Source organism: Episyrphus balteatus, chromosome 2 (genome assembly GCF_945859705.1).
Source record: "Episyrphus balteatus chromosome 2, idEpiBalt1.1, whole genome shotgun sequence".
In the NCBI taxonomy this organism is placed as follows: domain Eukaryota; kingdom Metazoa; phylum Arthropoda; class Insecta; order Diptera; family Syrphidae; genus Episyrphus; species Episyrphus balteatus.
Genome location: NC_079135.1, coordinates 37,953,655 through 37,976,860, shown reverse-complemented (window position 1 = coordinate 37,976,860; position 23,206 = coordinate 37,953,655). Strand labels below are relative to the sequence as shown.

General features: G+C 28.9%; 1 protein-coding gene and 1 long non-coding RNA gene across 2 annotated transcripts in view; both read left to right on the top strand.

Moving 5' to 3' along the window:
* LOC129909138 (low affinity immunoglobulin epsilon Fc receptor) overlaps window positions 1-23,206 on the top strand; it is a 64,121-nt gene that overhangs the window by 35,796 nt on the left and 5,119 nt on the right. Inside the window, exon 3 of the mRNA XM_055986110.1 lies at window positions 12,605-12,705. Within this exon, the coding sequence (XP_055842085.1) occupies window positions 12,605-12,705 (101 nt within the window). The remainder of the gene's footprint in view (window positions 1-12,604; window positions 12,706-23,206) is intronic.
* Window positions 8,743-9,604, top strand: LOC129909139 (uncharacterized). The gene is made up of 2 exons (XR_008771414.1): window positions 8,743-8,881; window positions 8,943-9,604. It is a non-coding gene; the product is annotated as an uncharacterized LOC129909139 (long non-coding RNA).

The window sequence follows — 23,206 nt, the reverse complement described above, 5'->3', positions numbered from 1 at the left end:
TTAGTTTTTATATGTAAATTAATTATTTCTTCAAAATGGCATACCAACTTTTTTTTTGAAAAATGTTAAAAAAATTTTATATATAAAAAATTATTTTTTTAAAAAACGGCTCCTACAATTTTCAAAATTTTTTTTCTAAAAATACCTTTTTATACGAGAAATAAAATGGCATATTTGTTTTTTTTTTTAAGATATTTTAAAACGGAGTTTTATTAATTATAAAAACAGATTTAATTTTTTTATACTACTTATGAAATTTCTTCAAAATATCGAATTTTAAATTTCTTGAATAAAAAGCTTTAACATTATAGTTACTTTAAGCATAAGAGCAAGTACGTGCGACCCCAGTCGTGCAATTTATTTAATAGAAAAATCAGCATAATTTTCGTTTCCGTTATGGTATTTAGTGTCAAAAACATACAAAAAAATAAACAAATAGTTTGTGAATATTATTTGCAAATAAATTCGAAATGTTATTCCTGATCATAATCAGAAAACTATTTATAACCTAACCTTAGCTACATTATATGAAAAAAAAAAACATTCTTCCTCTAAAATTTGTCCAACAAATTTTGTATAGCGAATCGATACAATACAACCATACAATGATACAATACATATTTTGTTGTTCGGGTGTTAGTCAGATTTCGTCAGATTTCGTCAGATTTTTCAACCACAAAAAAAAATATACATTAAAATTTCTGCATTAAATTTGCATTAGGGATCACCTAAAAATATATTTTAATTGATTTTTTTCGCAGAATATCTTTGAAAAATAGTATGTCTCTTTGAAATTGTTCAAAAGTCCCAAAACTCTTTTGCTGATATTTTCGAAGCGATTTGGCAAGGTAGTTAAAATGTGCATCAAATACGAATAAATAAATTAATAGATTAAAAAAAAAAGCGAAGGGCATCTTCGTAGAATTTTGTAGTCACAAACTTTGAAATTGACTGCATTGTATCGTTGTTTTCTTGATTTGTCTGTTTTATCAGTACCTGTGTGTATTATGATAACTTATCACCAAGCTCATGAAAAAGAACATTTGTTTAAAATCATAAATAGATGGAAAATTTACCAAAGCACTTTCTACATCCACTTATTTAGACAACTACTGCCTCAACTAATTGCTTCAAATATTAATACATATATCTTTTTTCAATATTCAATTAAATATAAAATCTTCCACTCTAGCGAAGATTATTAAAAAAGTGTACGAAGAAATGGGTAGTTTGAGTATTAATACCTCACCAACGCACTTCAATCGAAAATTAAATTGTCTAAAAGATTTTTTAAATACTTAATTTGATTAATCTAAAAATTGTAAACTTTACTTGTCCAAGAAAAAAAAAAAGGAAATGAAATACAAAAATGATAAGTTTTCTTTACAAATTACTGATATGGAGTAGTAGTGAAAGTCAAACTACAAGACTTACCAATCAGGAGCACAAATCATTCATAAGCTTTTAGAATTGACCTTTCAATAATACAAACATTTTAAGTTAGTGGCAGCACTGGACAACTTTTCAAATTTTACAAGTTTTATAACAGAGTTTTTGCAAAAAAAATCTAAAATCTACGTAAAGAAAAATTGGACGTTCCAAAACTAAATGAATAAAATCATTCTTTATTTTTACCGTATTCTTTAAGGAATGCTTCAGCGGACGGTTTTGTTTGTTCTAGTTTTGCCAGACTCCTATTTTATTGCAGACTAAAGATTTTTAAATAATTTTGTTTACATTGAATTCATATTATGACGTGATATTTTATTCTATTTTTTATAATTCGACTAATATAGTTTGGATGTACACTCGGGCGTATACATACTTTTTTTTGCAAACAAAAGAAAATCGATTAAAAATATGTGAACGTTTCAGGCTATGGTTTCGGCTATAGCCGACGATATATTATTTCATATTTGTTTTGAATAAACCTAAAAAAAATTGTTCTCTTGACGAGCTATTTGCACATGTCCTACCCGTGACAAAAACTTGTCCGATCCGTGATATTTTTGTATATAATCGTAACCTATTTTAGGTAAATTCTTTATGATTGTTTTGTGTATGCAACCAAAAGATTTAAATAAAAATTTGAAAAAAAAACGCAGATATTCTTTAAGAATAACTCGTAATCGAAAAAAGACCTCGTTTATTTTCAAAAATTATCAAGTTTTAACAAATTTTTTTTGCACCTTTTAATCTTTTGACAAACTCTACTTTTGGTATTATAAAGTCAATGTAAATTTTTTATAACTATGAGTAAATTTTAAAAAGGAAAAAGTCAATAAATTGTACAAGTGTCCAACCCGTGACTATGGAATTCTCCATATAAATAAATGAAAAATATAAAGCTGAAAATCCAATATCTTGTCAGAAATTAATTTTTAAATACAAAAAACATGTTCCTAAATATATAGAACTAGCTAACCCCCACCCGCTTCGCTGAGTGCTCATTTAAAAAAAAATAGAACCTGTTTGAAAATAAATTAAAACTGAAAAAAAAACTGGTTTATTGTAATAAACATTAACAAATTTATTGTAATTTAAGCAGTTATTGGACATTGTTAATGGAATAATGGCACTTGATTCTGAAGGCCGAAATACACTTCAAAACAATTTATAAGTGTATTTCCAAGTATTAAAACAAATTACAAAAATCATGCTTGGCTGAGTGAACGTGCAATAATGGCTGGTACAAATAAAAATGTTTCTGAAATCAATGCAACAATTTTAAACGATATAAATGCACAATTTTTTGCCTACAAATCGGTTGACCCTATCACAAAAATGAATGCAATGTATCAAATTACCAAACGGAGTTTTTGAATTCATTGGGTATACCAGGACTGCCTCAACATCATTTAGAGCGGAAAGAAGTAGCGCCCATTATTATGCTTCGGAACATACAGCCACCTAAACTTTGCAATGTACAAAGAAGAAGTTAATGGCAAATCTAATTGAAGTTACCATTTTTTGTGAAAAACTCAAAGGCGAAGATGTGTTGATTCGTCAAGGTCCAATGATTCTGTCAGATTTCCCATTTGAATTCAAGTGTCTTCAAAAAAAAAAAATTGGTATGCCATTTTGTAGAAATCACTCATTAACATCTAAAACCAAAATTTCAAAAAAATCCAATGTCCCGTTTTCCAAAATTTGATTATTCAAAAAAAAATTTTCAAATTTTTTTTTAAAATCCAAAAATAATTTTTTTTTGAAAATTTTATTTTTGGCTTATATTAAAATTATATAAATGCTTTTTTAGAAAAAGTTTCGTCTAAATCGAATAAGTAGTTTCGGAGTAAATTGGATTTAAAAATAAACGGTTCTATGGCAGGTACCGTTAATAATGATTTTCAAAATAAAATTTTTTTATTGAAAGATAGACCTTTTTGTAAAACTTTTATTTGAATTTTTTTGACAAAATCGTTGGAGCAGTTTTGGAGATATTTCAATTTCACTAAAATCGGTATATGACAAGTACCGTTTTTTTGGCCCAAAAAAATTAATTCCCAAAACCCCTCTGGAGAGTCGCCAAATAACGCTACATACCAAGTTTGGCATAAATCGGTTCATCCGTTTAGGCTGTAGCTTCGTTTACAGACAGACAGACGGACTTCCGGGACCCACTTTTTTGGCATTCTCTATCATCGTAATGTCAGGGGGAAAAATGTTATCTCAACTTTTTTTTGTACGAATGCAAAACTTGATATACATATAGTACCTATATCGCAAGTAAAAATAAAATTTTTTGGTGCATGCTGTCGAAATGTCTTAAATTTTTTTTGTCCTATTTACCTGCGCGTGAATTCCATAGGAAACGTCTTTTGAAGCTTTTCCCTTTTTGTACGTTATTTTGTATCAGAAAGTATGAATTCTTTGACTTTTTTAAGACTATAAACAATAATAATTATTATTTTGAAAGCCTGTCTTAATATATTTTTTTTACAAATTAAGCTTAGTTAAACTTTTTAATAAGCTAGAGTGTTTCTTCACTCGAACAAATTGACAGCTATGTGAAGATGGGAGAAAAGGTATTATTTTTTTTTGATACAAACCATCTACATATAAATACCTTTCAAACAAAACAAAAATTACCAAAATCGGACCAGCCAAACGCGAGTTTATCGGCCACACACACTTAACGAACTCTTTTTTATATATAAGATAAATCAAATTGTCCTTATTTCACCAACGAATTTGAATAAAACGTTTAAATTTTAATGTTATGATGATTTAGACACTCCTTAAATAGTTTCATTTCATTCCACCTACCTCTTATTTTGCACTCAATTTTAGTAAATAAATGTTAATAGGAATTACTCTATTTTATTTCTTGAGTCATAAAAATCAAAATTTCTTGAATACATATCATCCTGTTTTCAGCGTTCATTTTGAGTCAGAAATTACCAGAAATAATAAAAAACAAACTTGATTTGAATAAAGTGTGGTCCATAGCAACAATTTATGGATGCAAACAAAACCAAATTTAATAATAAAAAAAAAAAAAACAAGTATACTCCACACGTGTTTTTAAACATTTCTCTTGTTAAGTCTCAACATTTTAATAAATTTCTTCCCAATTTTGAGAGAATCGTGATCACGATATACGATAAATAAACGTTTGGCAATTAAATGAAACATTAACATTATGGATGAACAATTTTATATTTAATCTGATGCATTTTTATTAGGACTTAAATTACTTTCCAAATTAATTTTAAACAGACAAGTTTTTCGTACCTAAACTTGTTTAAGAATAAGCAAGCTTTAACTATCATTATTATGAGTATGACTCAATATAATCTTCAGAACTAGAAAAACTCTCTTTAGACATAACCACCCTGTATAGCCCACACCTGTTTGACTTCATAAATAAAATTTTAATTTAATTTTAAACTCGGTTAAGATTATGACGAAAGCAAGACACTTGCAAAAAAAAAATTATAGATGCATATTAAAAAAGGCAAGTGAAGGAATTTATCAGATTCCTTCATTCATATCGTCTGTATGGCCTAGATCATATGCGATATCTTGGCAGACATTTTATTAATTGGCCAATAAGTGGGCATAATTTAAGAGAAACATACGAAGCACTTAAAGTCGTGATTGGGCAACATGAATTTTTGAAAAAAAAAAAAAATATAAAATAGAAGATAATTTTCATCTCTTGCGATTCCGTTTGCAATCGGTTGCATGTATCTTTGTAAGGAATTTACCACGAACTACAACGTGACGCTGCCGCTGCGACGACGACGGAAAATGAAGAAATAGATCATGCTAATTGAAAAACAAACAAGACAAATAGTGTGCAGTGTGCGTGGGTCAGTCATCCAGCTCAAATGGAAATAACAATAAGTTGGATTGTGTTCATGCAGAAATAATGTTATAAATGCACGATTGCAAGAATGTCTTTGTTTTTATTTTTACATAAATGAAACCTTCTAGATTCTTTTAGCTGTTACCCTACCTATATTTTGAGCACAATATGTTTAGTTTATACTGTTTTGAGCTTGAGGAACTAGTTATCCTAACCTTGGTTTACTTTATGCATTCCTTTTGAAAGAATTGTTATTATCTAGATTTTTAATTTCAATGTTCAAGCTTAAGCTTTAATTTGATTTTATTCGATAAAATTTTCTATACATCTTGTACATGGTATAGGTGGAAATTTTGTATAAACTCATTCTACCAGAACGGAGGTTCGCATATAATTTCTTTTTATTGAAGACCAAGAATGAGTAAAAAACAACCATCATCAACCCTGAACTGCTAAATTAATTACCTGCAGTTGATCATTAATGTAAACACATTTTAAAATAATGGATGGACAGGCGGAATTTTGTTACAAGATCAAAACTAACAACCTTCAAAATTTTCACAAGCTTTTTATTTGACAGCGCGTTACAATGATTTTATTATATGGTTGACGAGTGTTTTTCGGTCTTTGAATCAAAGCGTTTCAACAAATTATACCACACCTGTCATCATTGTTTATTTTTTTTTTCATTAATTCTTTTTTTTTCTCACTCGTTTTAATGTGTATTTAATTGCCTTGACGAAAAGCATCTTTAAATTTTGTTTCTTAATTTTCATATTTTTTTTTTTCGGTTTTTGGATGAGAAACATACAAATGAGTCATTTTAAGACTAATTGAAAATAAAACTTTATATTTCATACTTAAATTTTAATGTTGATTCTGATGAAGGTTACGATAACAGTAAATAAATTCATAAATATTTTTGATTTATTATACATCATTTCATTTTAACACGTTATGTTCTTTATAAAGGGTGTTTTCTTAAGAGGTGTAAAACATTTTTCTTAAATAAAACACAAAACAATTAAATGAAATGGCAAAAGTTCAAACTTTTTAATTTTTTTGGCTGAAAAATTTCATGACATTTAATGTTTCAAAATTATTTCTGACATATGGCAACTTCGCTTATGAAAGTCATCCTGTCGGCCCAGTTTCGCACGATTTTTCGAGACACCCGTTCTTATTTCGAAAATAGTGCGTAGAATTAACTTGAGTGGTAAATGTTTTTATATGGAATCCCATGAAAGCAGCAATATTTCGAAATCAAGAATGAACTCGATTCACCATTTTGAATTAAAAATAGAAAAAAGTGCATTTTATCAAATATCTCTTTTGGAACCTATTTCCCTTTAAGAACATACATTATACATAATATATTTTTTAACACGCAAACTAGGTCGCAATGTTGATGGAATGTTGCATCAACCCTTACATGGATAAACAAAGGACACTCTGAAATAAGATGATGTCCATTGTCCACCCTCTTAAAACAATAAAATTTCCGCTTAAAATAAGTGGAATCCGTTTAAATTCTGTTTTATTTAAAGTGAACTTCATTCCACTTTAATAAGAATTTTCATATCAACATTTTGACTGTGACTTTTTGGGTCACGCTGGGTCAAAGTATTTTTTTTTTATTTATTTCTGTTTCTTGACAAAAAAAAACACGCAAAGTTCCGCTTAATTTAGTACAGAATCCGCTTGTGTTTAGCTGGTATTTTTTCTCCGTGTACGATTCTTGAAACGTTCATGAGTTTTGACATCTTGATTGTTAAAGTGTTCCAGAAAGAACAAAATTAAAATTTGAGTATTTTTGGGACCTAATATATGTATGTATATTTAAAACTTGTAATGTGGTAAATCACGATATAAGAAGTGAACAGAAGTGAAAAGTGGCATAATAATTAGAGTGTGTAAGATTTAGCATGTTTTTCAAATTGATGTGTTTGTTGAATGTTAGTCTGTCAATTCTAAGTTGATATTTTGCCTTTACCATTTCTGATTTGTTGCATGTAGTTACTTAAGCCTCGAAAGTAAAAAATAAGTACAATTAGCTGGTTATAAAATTTCATTTTTAGTCAACAACAATTCAAAGTTTCCCGGTATTAAAATGACAAATACATTTTATGTAGAAATGTAAGATCTTACCAAACTGAAAAATTATAAACAACATTCATTACTAATTGAAAGCCTAAAACAGTTTCACGTGCTATTTAAGCTAAACATTTTAATGATTTTTTTTTCCTGTTATTAATAGCAAGTAAGTTTTTTGAAACTGGTAAATTTCATGATAAATACAGCAGCTGACAGATATGTTGATTGTTGAATTGCGTTTAATTTAAAGTTGTGTAGGCATGTCAGTTTGGTACAATGTTGTCATTAACAATAAAAGTAACAAAAACAAATATAATAACTTTATTAATATGCGTACTTTTCAGTCAAATTGTGTTTAGTTGAAATGTTGATTAATTGATCTAATATTTTGCTAATTTGATTGTTTGCTTGATCTATACAATTTATGAATATGTATTTTTTAAATGAATAAATTACTGAATAGATACCAAAAAGTAGCTTGTTAGTCTTCTATGTGCAAAAGGTCATTCGAAAACAAACAAATAAAAATATAAAAGATTGTTGATGAGTTAATTAATTGCCATTTTTGGTTGAAACTATGTTTGCAAATATTTCGACTTTCTTTAGTAATGAATTTTTCATCTTTATTGTGGAGCCTAACGAGTATACAACGTTTATATCGATCACTGGATCATAAGTAGAAAATTATAATATTACTGCACTGGTCAAAGTTTTTTTTTTGCTAATTTATTTCATCTTTAAATTATTTGCAAGAGATGCAATGACTTTGTCTGTTTTTTTTTAACGACTCAGAAAAAGATAGTGCCATAAAGCAATCAGCACTTTTTATTAATTGCATGGAAAAGGAGACATCCAAGAGATTCTTTCAATCATCTGGAGCTTTGGAAAATAATTTAAATAGAATGGAATTGCACTTTGTAGCAAATCCTTTTGCAATGTCTACCTTTCATTAATGAAACTAGTTTTTTTTTTGTTTTAGAAATAAAACAGCAATAACCTTATCTTTTAAAAGATATACAAGGAGTTCAGAATAATAGTGGGTCAAGTCGACTTCTTTACAAGTTGGATGTTTTAAGGATTTATACATTCACAGCCCTATTTATAAAATCATCATAGAGAGTACATAGCATTATGTACTGCTTATAATGTATTTAAACAAAAAATTGTGATTTATAATATTTATGCAACGTTTAATAAAGATTGTATAAGCTAAACGCGTTTTTAGGTTGTTTAGAGCTTGAATAAGAATTTATTTTGCTTAAATGTCATTTGAACTTCACATAATTTTCAAAAAAAAAAAACATAGCAATGATTTGTATGTACATATATTTTTTTTCAAGAATTTATTTTTTGACAATTTCATTTCATTTTTCATTTCAAATAAAAAATTAAATGAAATTATTTTGTTATTGTTTGTGATTTTTGGAAAGAAGAGTTGGACAAGTGAGATAAGAGTAGGTTTTACAGACACAAGTAAGATTCAACTGTAGTTCCATTTGGCTCAAAAATAATAAGAAAATAATTTTTGTGATAGTGAATGAGTTAGTCAATAAAATTGATAACAATGGAAATGTTTGTCAAGTATGGTCCTGTTTCCTAAAGTTGCTGCGAAAAAAGTCTAAACACTTCAACCGTTATGATTTTAATAAACAAACATATCATCGCATGATTTCAAATCATTATTATATCTTAAAACATGTTTCTTAGGGTAAAATAATCATCGCAGAAAAATGAATAAAAAGTAAGTATACGCCCGAGTGAATCAAATCAAATAGAAAACTGCTTAACTGTGTAACTGCTCTTCGTTATGATTTTTTTCTAGGTTTAAAATGCACTTTTCACTTAATTATCTATTTAAAGAAGAGCCTGTGACACATTTTTTTGGGTCTCCCTATTCCGTCCGTGCGTCTGTGCGTCCATCTGTACACATTTCCACAACCTGATATAATTTCCTGATTTATATGTATTATATGACATTGAAAACTTTCACAGATGGAGTTGTTAGTTGTTATAAAAAGTCCTTTTTTAGTACTTATTTGGACACAAACCTAGCATAATTATAATGGCTAAGAAAATGTTTTAATAAATAGAAATTTATGTGACGTCGCATAGAGGCTACGTAAAACTTTATGCATTGTATAACTATGCAGCCGTTTAGAGTTGTTTAGCGAAATCTAATAAATATGGCTGTCAGTGTTTCTTTATTTATCAAATATAAATAGAGAGGTCATCAAGAGATAGTGGTTTGTAAAACAATTTTCTTCAAAAATTCCTTTAGTTTCTAAGAGCTTCTTAAAGTCGTATTTACTGCATAAATACTGTCAGTGTTTCTTTATTTATCAAATATAAATAGAGAGGTCATCAAGAGATAGTGGTTTGTAAAACAATTTTCTTCAAAAATTCCTTTAGTTTCTAAGAGCTTCTTAAAGTCGTATTTACTGCATAAATTTCGAATGGACTTATTACATTAATATTTTGAACGCCTCATGTTAGTTTTATTTATTTGCATGAGTTGTCAACAATCAAAAAGAAGAAAAAGGGGAAAAATAGATATGCAACTGAAAATCAATGAAAACCACTTTGGTTTAACTATTTTTCAGAATTATTTTGCGTTCGAGGATGAAAATTTTCAAATCGATGTAAAACGATGTCAATTTAAAATGGTTTATTAAACAAATGATTTCTGCTTAAAGTTTAATCAACGGAATCCTTTCAATTACTAGTGGAGTACCTACTTAACCATCAGGTGAAGTTGAAAATTAGTTTGATGAATTTAACCTTAATATCGGTAAAAAAAAATTGATATTTACCAAATATGTTTCATTTTTATTTAAAGATGTTAAATGTAAATTTTTTCAACGTAAGATGGAGCTAATTACTTTACGTTGGCTTTTTTTCAGCGTGCATATGTACTTCATTATAGAGAAATAAAACGTATGCATTCATTAAATGCTACATTAAGCTTGGTAATAGAGTCTTTATGAACGTATTACGTATTAGGGTGCTCCATACGATATAATCGTTGCAAATAAGTAAGTAGTTTTAACCAACAGAAGTCTAATTGATTGTGGTAAAAATAAATGAAATTCTTCATAAACGCCTGTGGCAACTGTAAATGGTGCCAATTTATTTAAACATGATGTTTCCAGGTTAAAGTTTTGTTGATTACAAACTCTTAATTCATCATGGAAACATATCTACATATAAGGTATAACATACCCATAGAATAAAATGTAAGGAAAGTAAGACTAAGTAATCTAAGCTTGATCTACAATTTACTATGATTTTGTCAAAGTCTTTTGATAAATAATGTCTTCTTTAGTACCGCAAAGATGCCATGAGCAGTTTAATTAATATCGTAATAATGAAAGCGATAAAAACAACTTGTTGGCTGACGGTTAAAATTTTGTTTAAAAATTTAATTCAGTCTGCATTAACTTTTATAGTCTTAGCGTCGTACAATGTCGATAAATAGATTTCAAAATGCAAAAGATTTCCTGAGTCGGACTATTCCTTGAAACTGAAACTAACTACATACATTCTCGTCTTGTTTTGTTTTGTTTAAAATTAAAATTGGGGTGAAATATAAACTCACCACTCAAGTTAAAATTTTCCTGAAGCTCAGATCTGAGAAAAATTTTCAGAGTTAATACTGAATACTTAAGCATTTACTTCAGCATTTTCTGAGTTGGTATTCATAAGCAAAAATTAAAGAAATGCTTGGTTTTCTTCTCGTAATGAGTAGCTGAAGTGACCAAATGCAAGAGTAAAAATTTTCTCTTGAGAAAAATCTTGACTTGAGTAATGAATATGAATTGATGACTGTTGAGTGAATTTTGAATGATTTATAATTTAGAAACAATTTTAAGACCAATAATAAAATTTTGGTTTTTTTTTTTCGTTTAATCTTTGAAAGTGATTTATTCATTGTTACGTAATTGCACTCAAAGTCAAACACATTTCTATGAAGTTCTGACTTAAGTTTACAAGACAAAGTTGATTATGAATATATGATGTGATATTAATTTTGCTTTCATTTGCCAAGACAAATTCTGGTTTGAACTCAACTAATCACGCCACAACTAATCATAGGCCAAGTAGTTATTATAGACAGCTCATGATAGGAAACATTTCATCAAAAGAAACAATTTTTAAGAAAAAATAAATACAAAAACCGTTAAAGAATGTCCCTTCCAAAAAAAACCATTAAAGAATATTGCACTAAAAATAAATTTGTTCCAGTCGAAACTTGTGATGACCTGTCTCATGATGGGCTGTCCATAATGAGCTGTCATATGATGATTTATGTGCTGTGATATGTTGGGTTAATTACCCACACCACAACTATAGCAACATATCCCCCATTATCACCCAGATTCACGGTGTAAAGGTTAATTGCAGGATAACGTCCGTTAACACTATTTTTTCTGCTCAAATTAGTATTCTTCATTACCATCTTTAAAGTGAGATTGACTTTTCTACTTATCAAAATCAAGTAATTTACCTACAAAATGGCGAATAAATGTGTTAATGTGATCAAAATTAGAAACTAAATTGCCACTTTACCCAGGTAATATTCACTCTGTGAAACTAAGCCTTAGGAATTTGGGTTTTGTGTATTCATCTAAATCAATTACCAACCATAATTTCCCTGTAACCCAAAGCAATATAATTTATAGTTCCAAGTAAAACATTGATCACTTTGATACAAATTGTTAATCTACGTTTTTCGTAGGTTATTATAATTCACCTAATTTATATGATCATAATCATACTTAACTGAATATATGAACCCAATTTCTAGCTTAATATCACTATTTTAACATTTTAGATGAAAAGTGAAAGCTTCTGTTTTCAAATACAAAAATCTGGCTGTCCAGTGCCCATATCAACTTTTGATGAGACCATTCCACATCTGGAAATCTTGAAAGCAAGCTTAAAAATAAATTTGCATAATTCGCTCTCAGATATTAAATTATTAACCTATCAAAATTTGTCGTCATGGAATTATGAACACCAAGAAAATATTTTTATTTAATATTTATTTTTTTTTACCAAAAATTCAAATTAATATTTTTTTATTGCATTATTGCCTCGTGCTGACTAACAATTCGCCAGTAAAATAAATTTAAACATCAATGTCTTCCTCTTTTGCTTATCTTTTATTTTGTTTCTTTTTGTTTATCTCTCTCACAGATTGTCCAAATTGTGTGGACGAAACACAATATTCGAACAAATGGACGATGCCGTTGCTGAAACTGGGCGAAAAACGCTACTACCTGGGGATCTTCTTCAAGGTAAGCAACATTCCATTCAAGTCACTCGTTTTATAGGTATAGATAAGAAGCCATACCACATAGCCGGTCCGTGATAGTGTATATACAAGTATTTAGCCATTGCTATAGAGCTCTGACTGTTGCCTATAATATTGCCGCCCATAAAAACGGTCCGGTTTCTGTGTTGGCGTCAGCGTCAGTGAACTAAATGACCGATCGCAAAACACCATACACGAAGCCAAAGACTGGTGATGCTCAAGCTCATGTTTCTTCTACTTCTGGGTTGTTTTATAGCTTTTTAGAATATATGGAACAAACATGTTTTTTTGATTAATACTCGACTGGGTGTCTGTAGAATGCTGCTTAGATTATTTATTCTTAAACTAGATTTAGAAGGCAAATTGTAGACAGAGATTAAGTTTTATAAATTTATCAAAAAGTTCAAGATCAATAGTTGAGTAATCGTTGAAAGAATTTATTGCTTAACTTTTTAGACATTAAGTTGATATAGAGTCCTGGTATTAGTTCACGTTAAATCCACTTTCATCCAAAATTAGAAAAAAAAACATAAATCTTTGATGAGGAAGAAGATTTGAATTCAAAGCAACTCAGTGAATTAATTTTATATTTAAAATTATGACACTGCAAAAATTTAATTTAAGGAAGTTCTCATAATTTAACAAAAAATCAATAAAAGATTTTTTGAATTTGCCTGATATGGCTTGTTGAATTTTAAACTATACTAACAACATAACTTAATTTATTAAAGCTAAATTATTGCATTCAAATTAAACCAAATTTATTCTAAGATGGGCCCAATCTATTGAGGAAGTTGTCAAACGCAGAATTGATTATTTCATTTGGTTCAGGTTTGGTGTTTTCTTTTGTCACACCTTTATTCATAGGGATCGAGTTTGTCTTTAATTATATTAATATATAGGAGAAAAGGTAGAGAAAATCCTTCACTACTTCGAAAGCTTTTTAAAAGTGGAATGATGCTAAATGCCTTCTACTAGAATATAAAATATTTTAACCAAAATTCATAATTCTAAAATTTGTAAGGGCGTTTTTTTAGGTGTGGTATTCTTTAAACCTTAAAACAGTATCCTTTATATGAATAATATTTGTATGCACCTTTTTGGTTCTTGATTTTTAAGGCAAATGAAATGTTCCTACCAAATTTCACCATTTTACATTAAAGGGAAAAAGTTTTCAAAAAAAAAAATGTGATTTTTGCACTGAAAGTAGGAACTACTCAAAAGTAACATTTACTTTGCTTAGGGCGGCCATTTTATTATGATGGTTTCCGTTGAATAAAATTAGACTTGAGATTCTTTTGACATTTCAAGCATCTCTAAAAGCCGATTTTTCTCCTTCTTCTAGTACATAATATGTGTGGGTAGCGTGATGAATATTTCTTTACTGAATTTAGGAAGTAAAACCATTTTCTTCAAAAAAGTTAGAAAAAACAAGCTTAGGTCTAAGATGAAAACTGAATACTTAAGTACTAGCTTCAGCATATTCTGAGTTCGTTTTTATAAGCTTAAATTAAAGAAGTGCTTGGTTTTCTTCATGTAATGATTAGCAAAAAAATGTTCTCATGAGAAAAATTTTGACTCGACTATGATGTCTGTTGATTGAATTTTGAATGAATTTATAACATTTAGTTAGAATTCATGGCAAACAGTTCCGATTTTTTACATGAAGACTAGAGTCCAGTATTTATGATTTGCTGCCCAAAATATTAACCGAAGTTTTTGATTTCGAGTTCTGAAATATTTTTAAAATTCCAAAAACTATGAAAATATGAACCAAAATTTTTAGCTTAAGTTGATCCAAGGCCTTTAAAAGTTTTTGAAGAAAACCGTTTTAAGGCCACCAATAATTTTGTTTTTTTTTTTTTTTGTTAATTTTTAAAAATGTTTAATTTATTGTTACGATGGCAGTCAACATAAAAAAAAATCGATGATGTTCTTACTTAAAGTTACAAGACAAAGTTGAGTATGAATATTTCTCCCATCAGTCGCTTACACGATACAATCATCAAACGCCCGTCAAAACCATTTTCTTCAAAAAAGTTAGATAAAAACAAAACAGTGACTCAAAATGCATAAACTTCAATCTGATAAAAAATTAAATGGAAAAATGGAGTTAAGCATAATTTCATCTTCGTCATATGGACAGATAAATTTCATGCCTAAGAGCTGAGAGTTTGCTGGAGCTACAGTAAGAATTTGGTGGAAAGGCGCTCAGTGATTGCCCCTTGCTCGGAAAAATACTTTACCAGTATCATTTTTATCGTTTTCTATATTTTCAGAATCAGTGTTTATTTTTTCATTTCTAACAAAATAGAAGCCAATTAACATCATGATATTACTCTTGTCCCACATCTAATCTCCTTTAAAGTAGACCCAGTCGATGCAATAGACTTATTTCAACTTTGTTTCTGATTCAAAAAACTGTCTCAAAAGTTATTTTCGGGATGAATTTAATTTCCTTATTCGATTCGGTTTTTAAACCTCTATATCGATTCCAAAAGCTACTTATAAAATTAATTCTCGCGATGCGTGATTTGACTTTTTGACGTGATATCTAATGTCTCATTAATCAAAGAACACTGGCTGCATCCACAAAAAAGTATGACTCATACTCACGTTTCACTTCTCATTGATTTCGCGTTGAAGATCAACATTTTAAAATCAACGTGGAAAAAAGGTTAATTTTTGGTGGTTTCGTATCTCAAAGTAACATATAGTGACTTAATAATAGTTCAGACAAAATAAACATAAAAGACGGCAAACCCAGAAATAATTCGCATAGAGCTGAAAATTGGTACAGAGCATTTAAATGTCTATTAAAGTAAAATATCAAAAGTCCTCAAAAGTCCCAGGTGTGCATAAAAAGTTATTTAAGTTTTAATGTCGAAAATTTAGGTTAACTTTGAAACGGGAGAAGCTATCAAAAAAAAGTATATGGATGACTTGTAGGTTTTGTAATTCCCTAGAAAAAATGTTATCACACTTTTTTTTCTACGAGATATCGCTTAGAAGATATCGTGGTTTTCAAATTTGTCAAATGTCGGAAATATCGTTTTTTTGCCTATTACTCTTAAACGATGAGTCCTATCGAAAAGTGGTCTTTGAAAAACTGGCAGATAATGTGCTCCTTTTTTGTTAAAGTAGTCTTTCAAAAAGAATGTTTTAAATCAAAGTAGTTCATCTTTGAAACAAAGACGTTTCAACTTCAATTTATTTTTTCCCTCAGTGATAGATTTTGTGTAACTTGACACGCATCTGTTAAAAATATTCATCCATTATAAATAAAATTAAGATGATTTAATAGCAAAAAGCTGGTTTGAAATAATTTGTTTGCATATAAACTAAAAATACAGTTCTTATATCAAGCCTTATTTTCTCAGACCGAAATCATATCATCAACCTGTTTTTCAGTCAATTTTATTCCCTAAGCTTGCTCAATAAATATAGTGAGTTCACGTTGCAGTTAAATGATGGAATATTTATGTTAAATATGTGCAAAATTTATTGAAATGAAATAACATAATATGAAATCACCCACTGCCTCACGTGCCATCTATTTTTACAATCAGACTATAAGCAATAAAGCCTGTCAAAAATCTAATGAATCACTAAAAAATTCTAACAAGTTTTGGCCTTTTCAAAACGCTTTATAGTCTGAGTCATGTCTGTCATATAAATAGATATGCAACTACTAACCCACTTCTATTTTGAAAAAGGTCATTTTTATATAAAACACACAAAATAAAGAAAAATAAATCTATTTTAAATTTTATTTAAATTTGAATGCCATTTTCAAAAGCCGCTTTCAATTTCAATCAATGTCCAAAGACACAGCAGGATTCTTCACCATCTTTTATACACAGTTCTCTCTCTCTGCATCTCAACTCAAAGTAATCACATTTCTTTTCAAAGAAGAACAAGTTATTTGATAGTCAACAACATTTTTACGGTGCGCGAATATGATCCGCTTGGATGTGATTTTTTTTTTATTCCTGAGTGATGTTGTGTTATGCAATGACTTCGTTTTTCTTTCTTTTTTTTATAATTTTTATTTTGCACAATTTTTGTTAGCAAATACTTCAAGTGACAGAGTGTTGATGCAATTCAATTACACCTAATTAGTAAATCATATCATATTTAACTCAAAGAAATTGGTGAATGGTCAGTATGAAGGAATCAATTAACCGGTTTTTCTTTTTTTTATATCTGTTGGATTAAAGTGAGCTTATACTGGAAATTTCTTTTAATCCCAGTGCACTTAATCTTTATATTATGGAGACCTTAAAAGTTTACATTTTGTGTTGCAACTTTTGCAAGTTAAAAGGAAACTGCAATAAATTCCGGTGAATGGCCATCTGAAGGAGAAGATAAAATCTTCAAAATAAAGTTACAGTCGAACCTGATTAAAGTCACATGCAACAAAATAAATACTTCCTATTTAAAATCTGTTAAAAAAGGGTAAAATTCTATTCTGGAAGAATAAAATCGACTCTAAATAAAATGGATAAAAATCCAAAGAATAAAAACAAAAAATGAAAATAACTTGGTGTAGAACACAGTGACTGTATAATAATTGGGTCTTCCTGTTGTACATTGTCCAGTTATTTTCCACGTTAATGGTTTTTTAACAACCTCGAAATCTCGAACGTGTTTTTGTTTTACAATGAAATGGAATATACTGAGGCAAAAAATCGACCTTCTGAAAGGTTAATATCCTTAAGCCAGAGCATACAATAAACACTCTTAAAATCACCTCAGGCATTTTAACTGCACATCTTTTTATAGCATGTACCTATTTAAACGGTGAACTAAAAGTTATAGTACTAATAAATCATTTAAAAGGTCAACCATTGTCTTTCTTCAAGGATTCGATGTGGTTTAAAGTCGTTGCTTAAGTTGTTTAATCTGATTGCAATAAAATAAATTAATATTGTATGTATGTATTTTGTGATGATTTTGTTTGTTTTCAATAAAAAATAAAAGTTCAAGATACAGTCAAGTTCAAATTAAGTTTCAAATAACTAAAAATTGTACCTACAAAATTAATTCAATTGATATGTAATCGTTTCTCAAAGAAGGTTCTCTGAAACCATATTCGTTTTCCTTCCTTGTCAGTATAATAATGATATGGAATTAATATAACCTAACTGTCTTTAAAACGTCTTAAACGATTTCGATTGAAGTTTACTCATGTGAAACTGAAGCTGATTACCTAGGCTAACTCGAATTTAGAAATTATGAAAACTTTTATCCATATAAGCTGTCTAAAATATTTTAATATTAAAATTTCATTTTCGAAAAATCGTCGTCTCGTGCGTCCTTTTTTAAAATTTTCGGAATTTCAACGCAACGAGAATCGGAATATTGTGTATTGTTTCATATATTTTCATTATCAAGGAAAATCTCGTCTCTTTCTCGTCTCGTCGTCTCGCAATATTGTGAATCGGGCATAAAGCTACCTGAAAAAGTGAAACCAAATAGTTGTAAGCAAAAATGCCTACTAAAAAATATCATCGATTTTTTAAGTAAAAATTAAAAAAAAATCAAATTTTAATTAAATCAAGATCAAAACATTTGAAAATAATTTTTTAACCAACTAATTTAATTTAAAATTTTTAAAAACCGTCAGCAAATTCTTTTGGATCAAGAAAAATGGCATTTAAATTTTTGTGAAGAAAGTATGAAAAGTCTCAAAATAATTTGTTAAAGGTAAAAACTTCGACTTAAGGGCAGGTCTACCCAAGCAGCCAACTTAAATCTCATGTAAATGAATTTGAATGTATTAGTGCACTTCTCTTTGCCATGATTTCACAGCTTTGAATAACATTTTTGCTCTTCGACTCTTTTTTCCCTCAAAGTGAAGCAAAAAAAAAAAAAACAAAAACAAAATGGAAAGCCACACAAGAAGATAGAGAAAAGAAATACCTCTATGCACAAGAATACGACGCAAAAAACCAGACGGCAAAGGAGATACATTTTTGTTGTTTCATTCATGGGATGTGTGAAAAAAAATGCTAGGCAGGCAGACGCAGAACAGTGATTTTTTTTTATATTATCCTTTACTTATGAACATAAATAATATGTATTACGCATGAATAACAAGTTCTTTTTTTTTTGTTTGCTGGATCTAATTATGTCATGTGTTTTATTATCTTTTGTTTTCTAATGATATTTGTATATGTTCTTAGAAAAATATATGTATAAAAAAAAACGGCAGGCGAAATCAGACATTTCAAAAATATTATAGTACCTATGTCGGTACATAATTATGTAGGTACATATATCTAGCTATGCAGGATTCGCAACCCTTTCACTTTTTCAATTTAGGTAGCTAATTCTTTTTTTCGCAGTAGTGTTACAAAGTAATATGTAGGCTGGTAGGTACCTACCTACATATTGAAAAATATTTATTGGTGCTTTCTATCAGTGCGCTGCGTCATGCGGTGGCAAAGTAATAAATGTTTTTTGATCATTTAGGTGATGATGAACAATGGATTGTTGACACATTCATTGTCTGTTGCAGAATTTCGCTCACCATTTGATTTTATGATTTAGTAAATTCTAATTGTTCTTTAAAATACCTACTCTTCAACCCAACCAATGTTCAAGATGGTTACCTAGACCAGCTAGTAATTAATACACTATACAGATTTTATTTACAAGTATCTTGAAAGAAATAAAAGTAGATAGATTGTATCCTACCCAAAAGTGTTTACAAATTTTTAACAACAATATCTACGTAGGCATGCTAATGGCTGGCGCACGCCGACGCGCCGCCGCCGACCGACGACACCATGTCTGGTCGGTTACGAGGACGAGGACGCTGGTAGTGGCACACGACCAGGATGATGTCCCGAAAATGTATTTTATTTGTGTTTTATGACTTTTCATTATAGAACAGACCAATAAAGAAAAAAAAATTATGTCGAAACTAATTCTACCTACTTTACTATGTATGCAAGCAATGTTCCTATACACTATATATGTACCGAAAAGTAATATTCGTTCATCAACGATAAAAAAAATATTGCAATCATGACCATGCACAAAAAAAAAAGAACAGTACATACCTAACTTACTTCTCTGAAAACAAAACATACAATTACTGTCACCCATAAACAAAAATCAAGCAAATATCTTGCAACAAAAAAAAAATCTGACCTTCCACAAAGTCTAGCATTTAAAAAAAATGAGACAAATAAAAAATAAAACAAAAAAAAACAGACGAGACGAGAGTCAAACAAAAAAGTGAGAAAAAATGAGAGCGGATTTATTAAAAAAAAAGAGAATACAGCGAAAAGAGAATTTTTTAGCGCTGATTTAGCAGTGGAATTTTGTTGAACTAAAGTTATTTGTGTGCGTGATCGAAGAATTTTTTTAGGTGAAAAACGCAAAATAGACACAATTTCAAAAATTAAAATTAAATATACCATGCATGAAAAAATATTTTTTTTTATTGGAACTTATTGACAAAATAATAAAAAAAAATAAAAAAAATAAATTGATATTGTCAAGGTTTCCCTTCTTTCACAACGACATTATACATATTGACATATTCAACTGCGTTTATAAGTATGTTAGATCCAAAAAATTAAAAAAAACAATCAACAGATCCCAGCTCTGAAATATATTTTATCATATTAAAATAATAAAAAAATTAAAAAAAAATTATTTATGGATTACCCGCCATCAAAACAAAAAAAAAGACACCAAACCTATAATTTTTTCAGATTTTTTGTTCCAAAAACTCATATTTTTTTTATAAAAAAAAAAAAAAAATACAGTAATGTTAATGAATTTTCAGGCTTTAAAAAACAGTTTATTTTGTTTCTATAACTTTTGAACTTTAAAAGTTATGCGAAATCTAGCATTGATGTTTTTTGGAAATTTGCCCTTTTTTTCGGGGTTTGGCAATATTTTTTTTCAGACAAATTATAACAAATTTCAAAAAAACGATTCAGTCGAGACTTGGAGGTATTTGTTGTTATGTAAAAAAAAAATATTCACAAATAAAAAAATAACATTTGATGAATTTCCCAGCGGTTCTTAACAACACACATCTAAATTTGACGATTTTTCATAGTTTTTACTGATTTTGACAACTACAAAATTTTTATTTTTTTTTAAGCCACTAATATATGTCACCAAATATATTCTTAATCCAAAATCGTTTATTTCAATAAAATCTTCTCAAAAATGTGGATTCTACAGAGCTTCGCGCAAAGTCTTAATCATTTTTTGGCCCTGACACATACCCTTAATTAACAAAAACTTTTACGCAAAAATTTTTAGTTTCTTTGAAAACTAAAATTTTTAACTCCAGACGCCACTATAGACCGAGAGCCCGCATCAAATTTTGGGAGTGGAGTAATAACCAAAATGTGAGTATGCAGTTTTATAGCCCCATGCGTTCTTATAGCGAAATCAAAAGTCTGGCAGCTTTAAATCGCAGCCTTATATGTTTTTCGGGAGTTTAAAATTCGTCAGTTTTAAAATTAATGTGAGTCGACTAAATTGACACACATTCATATTCCGAATATAAGGACTGTGCTCTATCATTTCTCCTAAGCCTGAAGACATCAATCTTGACAATGCTACAAAAAGAACTCAAGATATCGTCGGCACAACGCCACCGCGAATCTGCATTTTTGGACATTTTGACTTTAATGTGTCATTTTACTTGTTATCGGTCCCTCTGTTCACTGCGTCAATCCCAATCCTCCAGCTGTTGCCTAGAAGCCTAAAATATCATTTTTTGTTGCACGAGTTTCCATAAGATTGCATGTGTTTCCAAAACTTTGAAGCCATTTTTCTCAAAACTACAATTTTGCAGATTCGTGGTTTTGGCTTTGTGCCCACGATATAAGCTTTTTAAACATACTATATCGGCTCTATTTTTGAGAGTTCTGAATTTAAAAAAACACACACAAAAAATGAAACTGAAAAGTTTCTGTCTGGCTAGTAATAATAATATCAAGTTTTATTGATATTTTAAGAAAAGAACAACAAACAAACTTCAAAAACAAAGTTTTGCGCGTACACTTTCAAAAATATAAAACTTAATTCATTCTTGCGAAGCAAAATATGAACAATTGACATTTCCCTCTTTACATTAAAGGATTCACCCATCATTTTTGATATGTGTGTTTTGGAATGCATGTGGATTTCCTTTCAAAATTCCATATTCTTTGACTTGGCCAAATGAAATTGTAGAACTAGAACTAGGAAAGTCAGTCAAAAGCCAATATATCTAAGAATGAGTATAGTTTCCTCAAAAACAAAATAAAAAATAAAATCAACTTATAAACTCCCATTTCGTTAAGTTTTTGTTTTCTCCAAAAACAACTCTAAAACTGCTCTTTCACCCTGCTATTAAATATAATGTTAAGAAGTTTTTGTTGAAAACATATTCGCATTTCCATTTAAAACTGCGATGATATCGGAAACATCAAAAACTGGAACTGTCAGCGGAAGTCTATACTCAAAACCAGATCACAACCTCATATTCTTAAGAATTCAAAAGAAAAAAATAAGTATCGATTGAATTGACATTGAATTTAGATTATTTATAGAAAAACTTGGTGGTTCACCAAACAAGATTTACCAACAATCAACAGATAAAAACAAATTCATAGGCATATATATTTTTTTCTGAACTTGTTACTTAATAGTTTGTTGTGGTTTTTAATGTGTATAATTTGTAAGCGACCACAAAAATAGCAATTTTAAAATTCATGGGCAAAATTCGAATTGTGTTTATGATAAAACAAATTTATCATATAAGATATTTGCGTAGATAAATATAAATATGGTTTATATAATGTAAGCATATTTTGCTCCAGGAATAGAAAGCTAACTTAAAATTTACATGCATATTGCAAAATATTATGTTTTCGGACAAATTTGATCAGAAAGAATGCTTAAAGTTATTTGTTTTTTTTTTTTATGAAACATGATTAATTCTATTGATTGCCTTACATGGTAATTATGCCCATTGAAATGTAAATTCTCAACTCAGAAGCCGCTTAGCTCATTGACCTAGTTAACGCTTTAAATATTGTCAACATAAGACTTACAGACTTATGTATTTTTATATATAATTTTGTGAAAACGTGCTGCAGTTTGATATTGAAAATATTTTTTTTATTTAATCAAAAAACATATTTGTTTAAATTTATTTTTTACAACAAATTATTTGAAAATTGAATGATCGGGTAGCAGAATAAAATGGACAAATAATATAATAATATATCAAATTTTCTTTTAAATATCAAATGAAATGTAGTAGACACTAGGGTGTATACGTACTTTTTTAGATTTATTTAAAGCTTACATTATATTTTGGAAGTGCAGATATAATGCATAACTTTACATACCTGTGAATGTATATAGTTGTACATATGTTTTAGATACCAAGTGATACATGGTATGTTTATTTGCGGAATAGGTGTTTTAAACATTGATTTAGTTAACAGTTGTAAAAA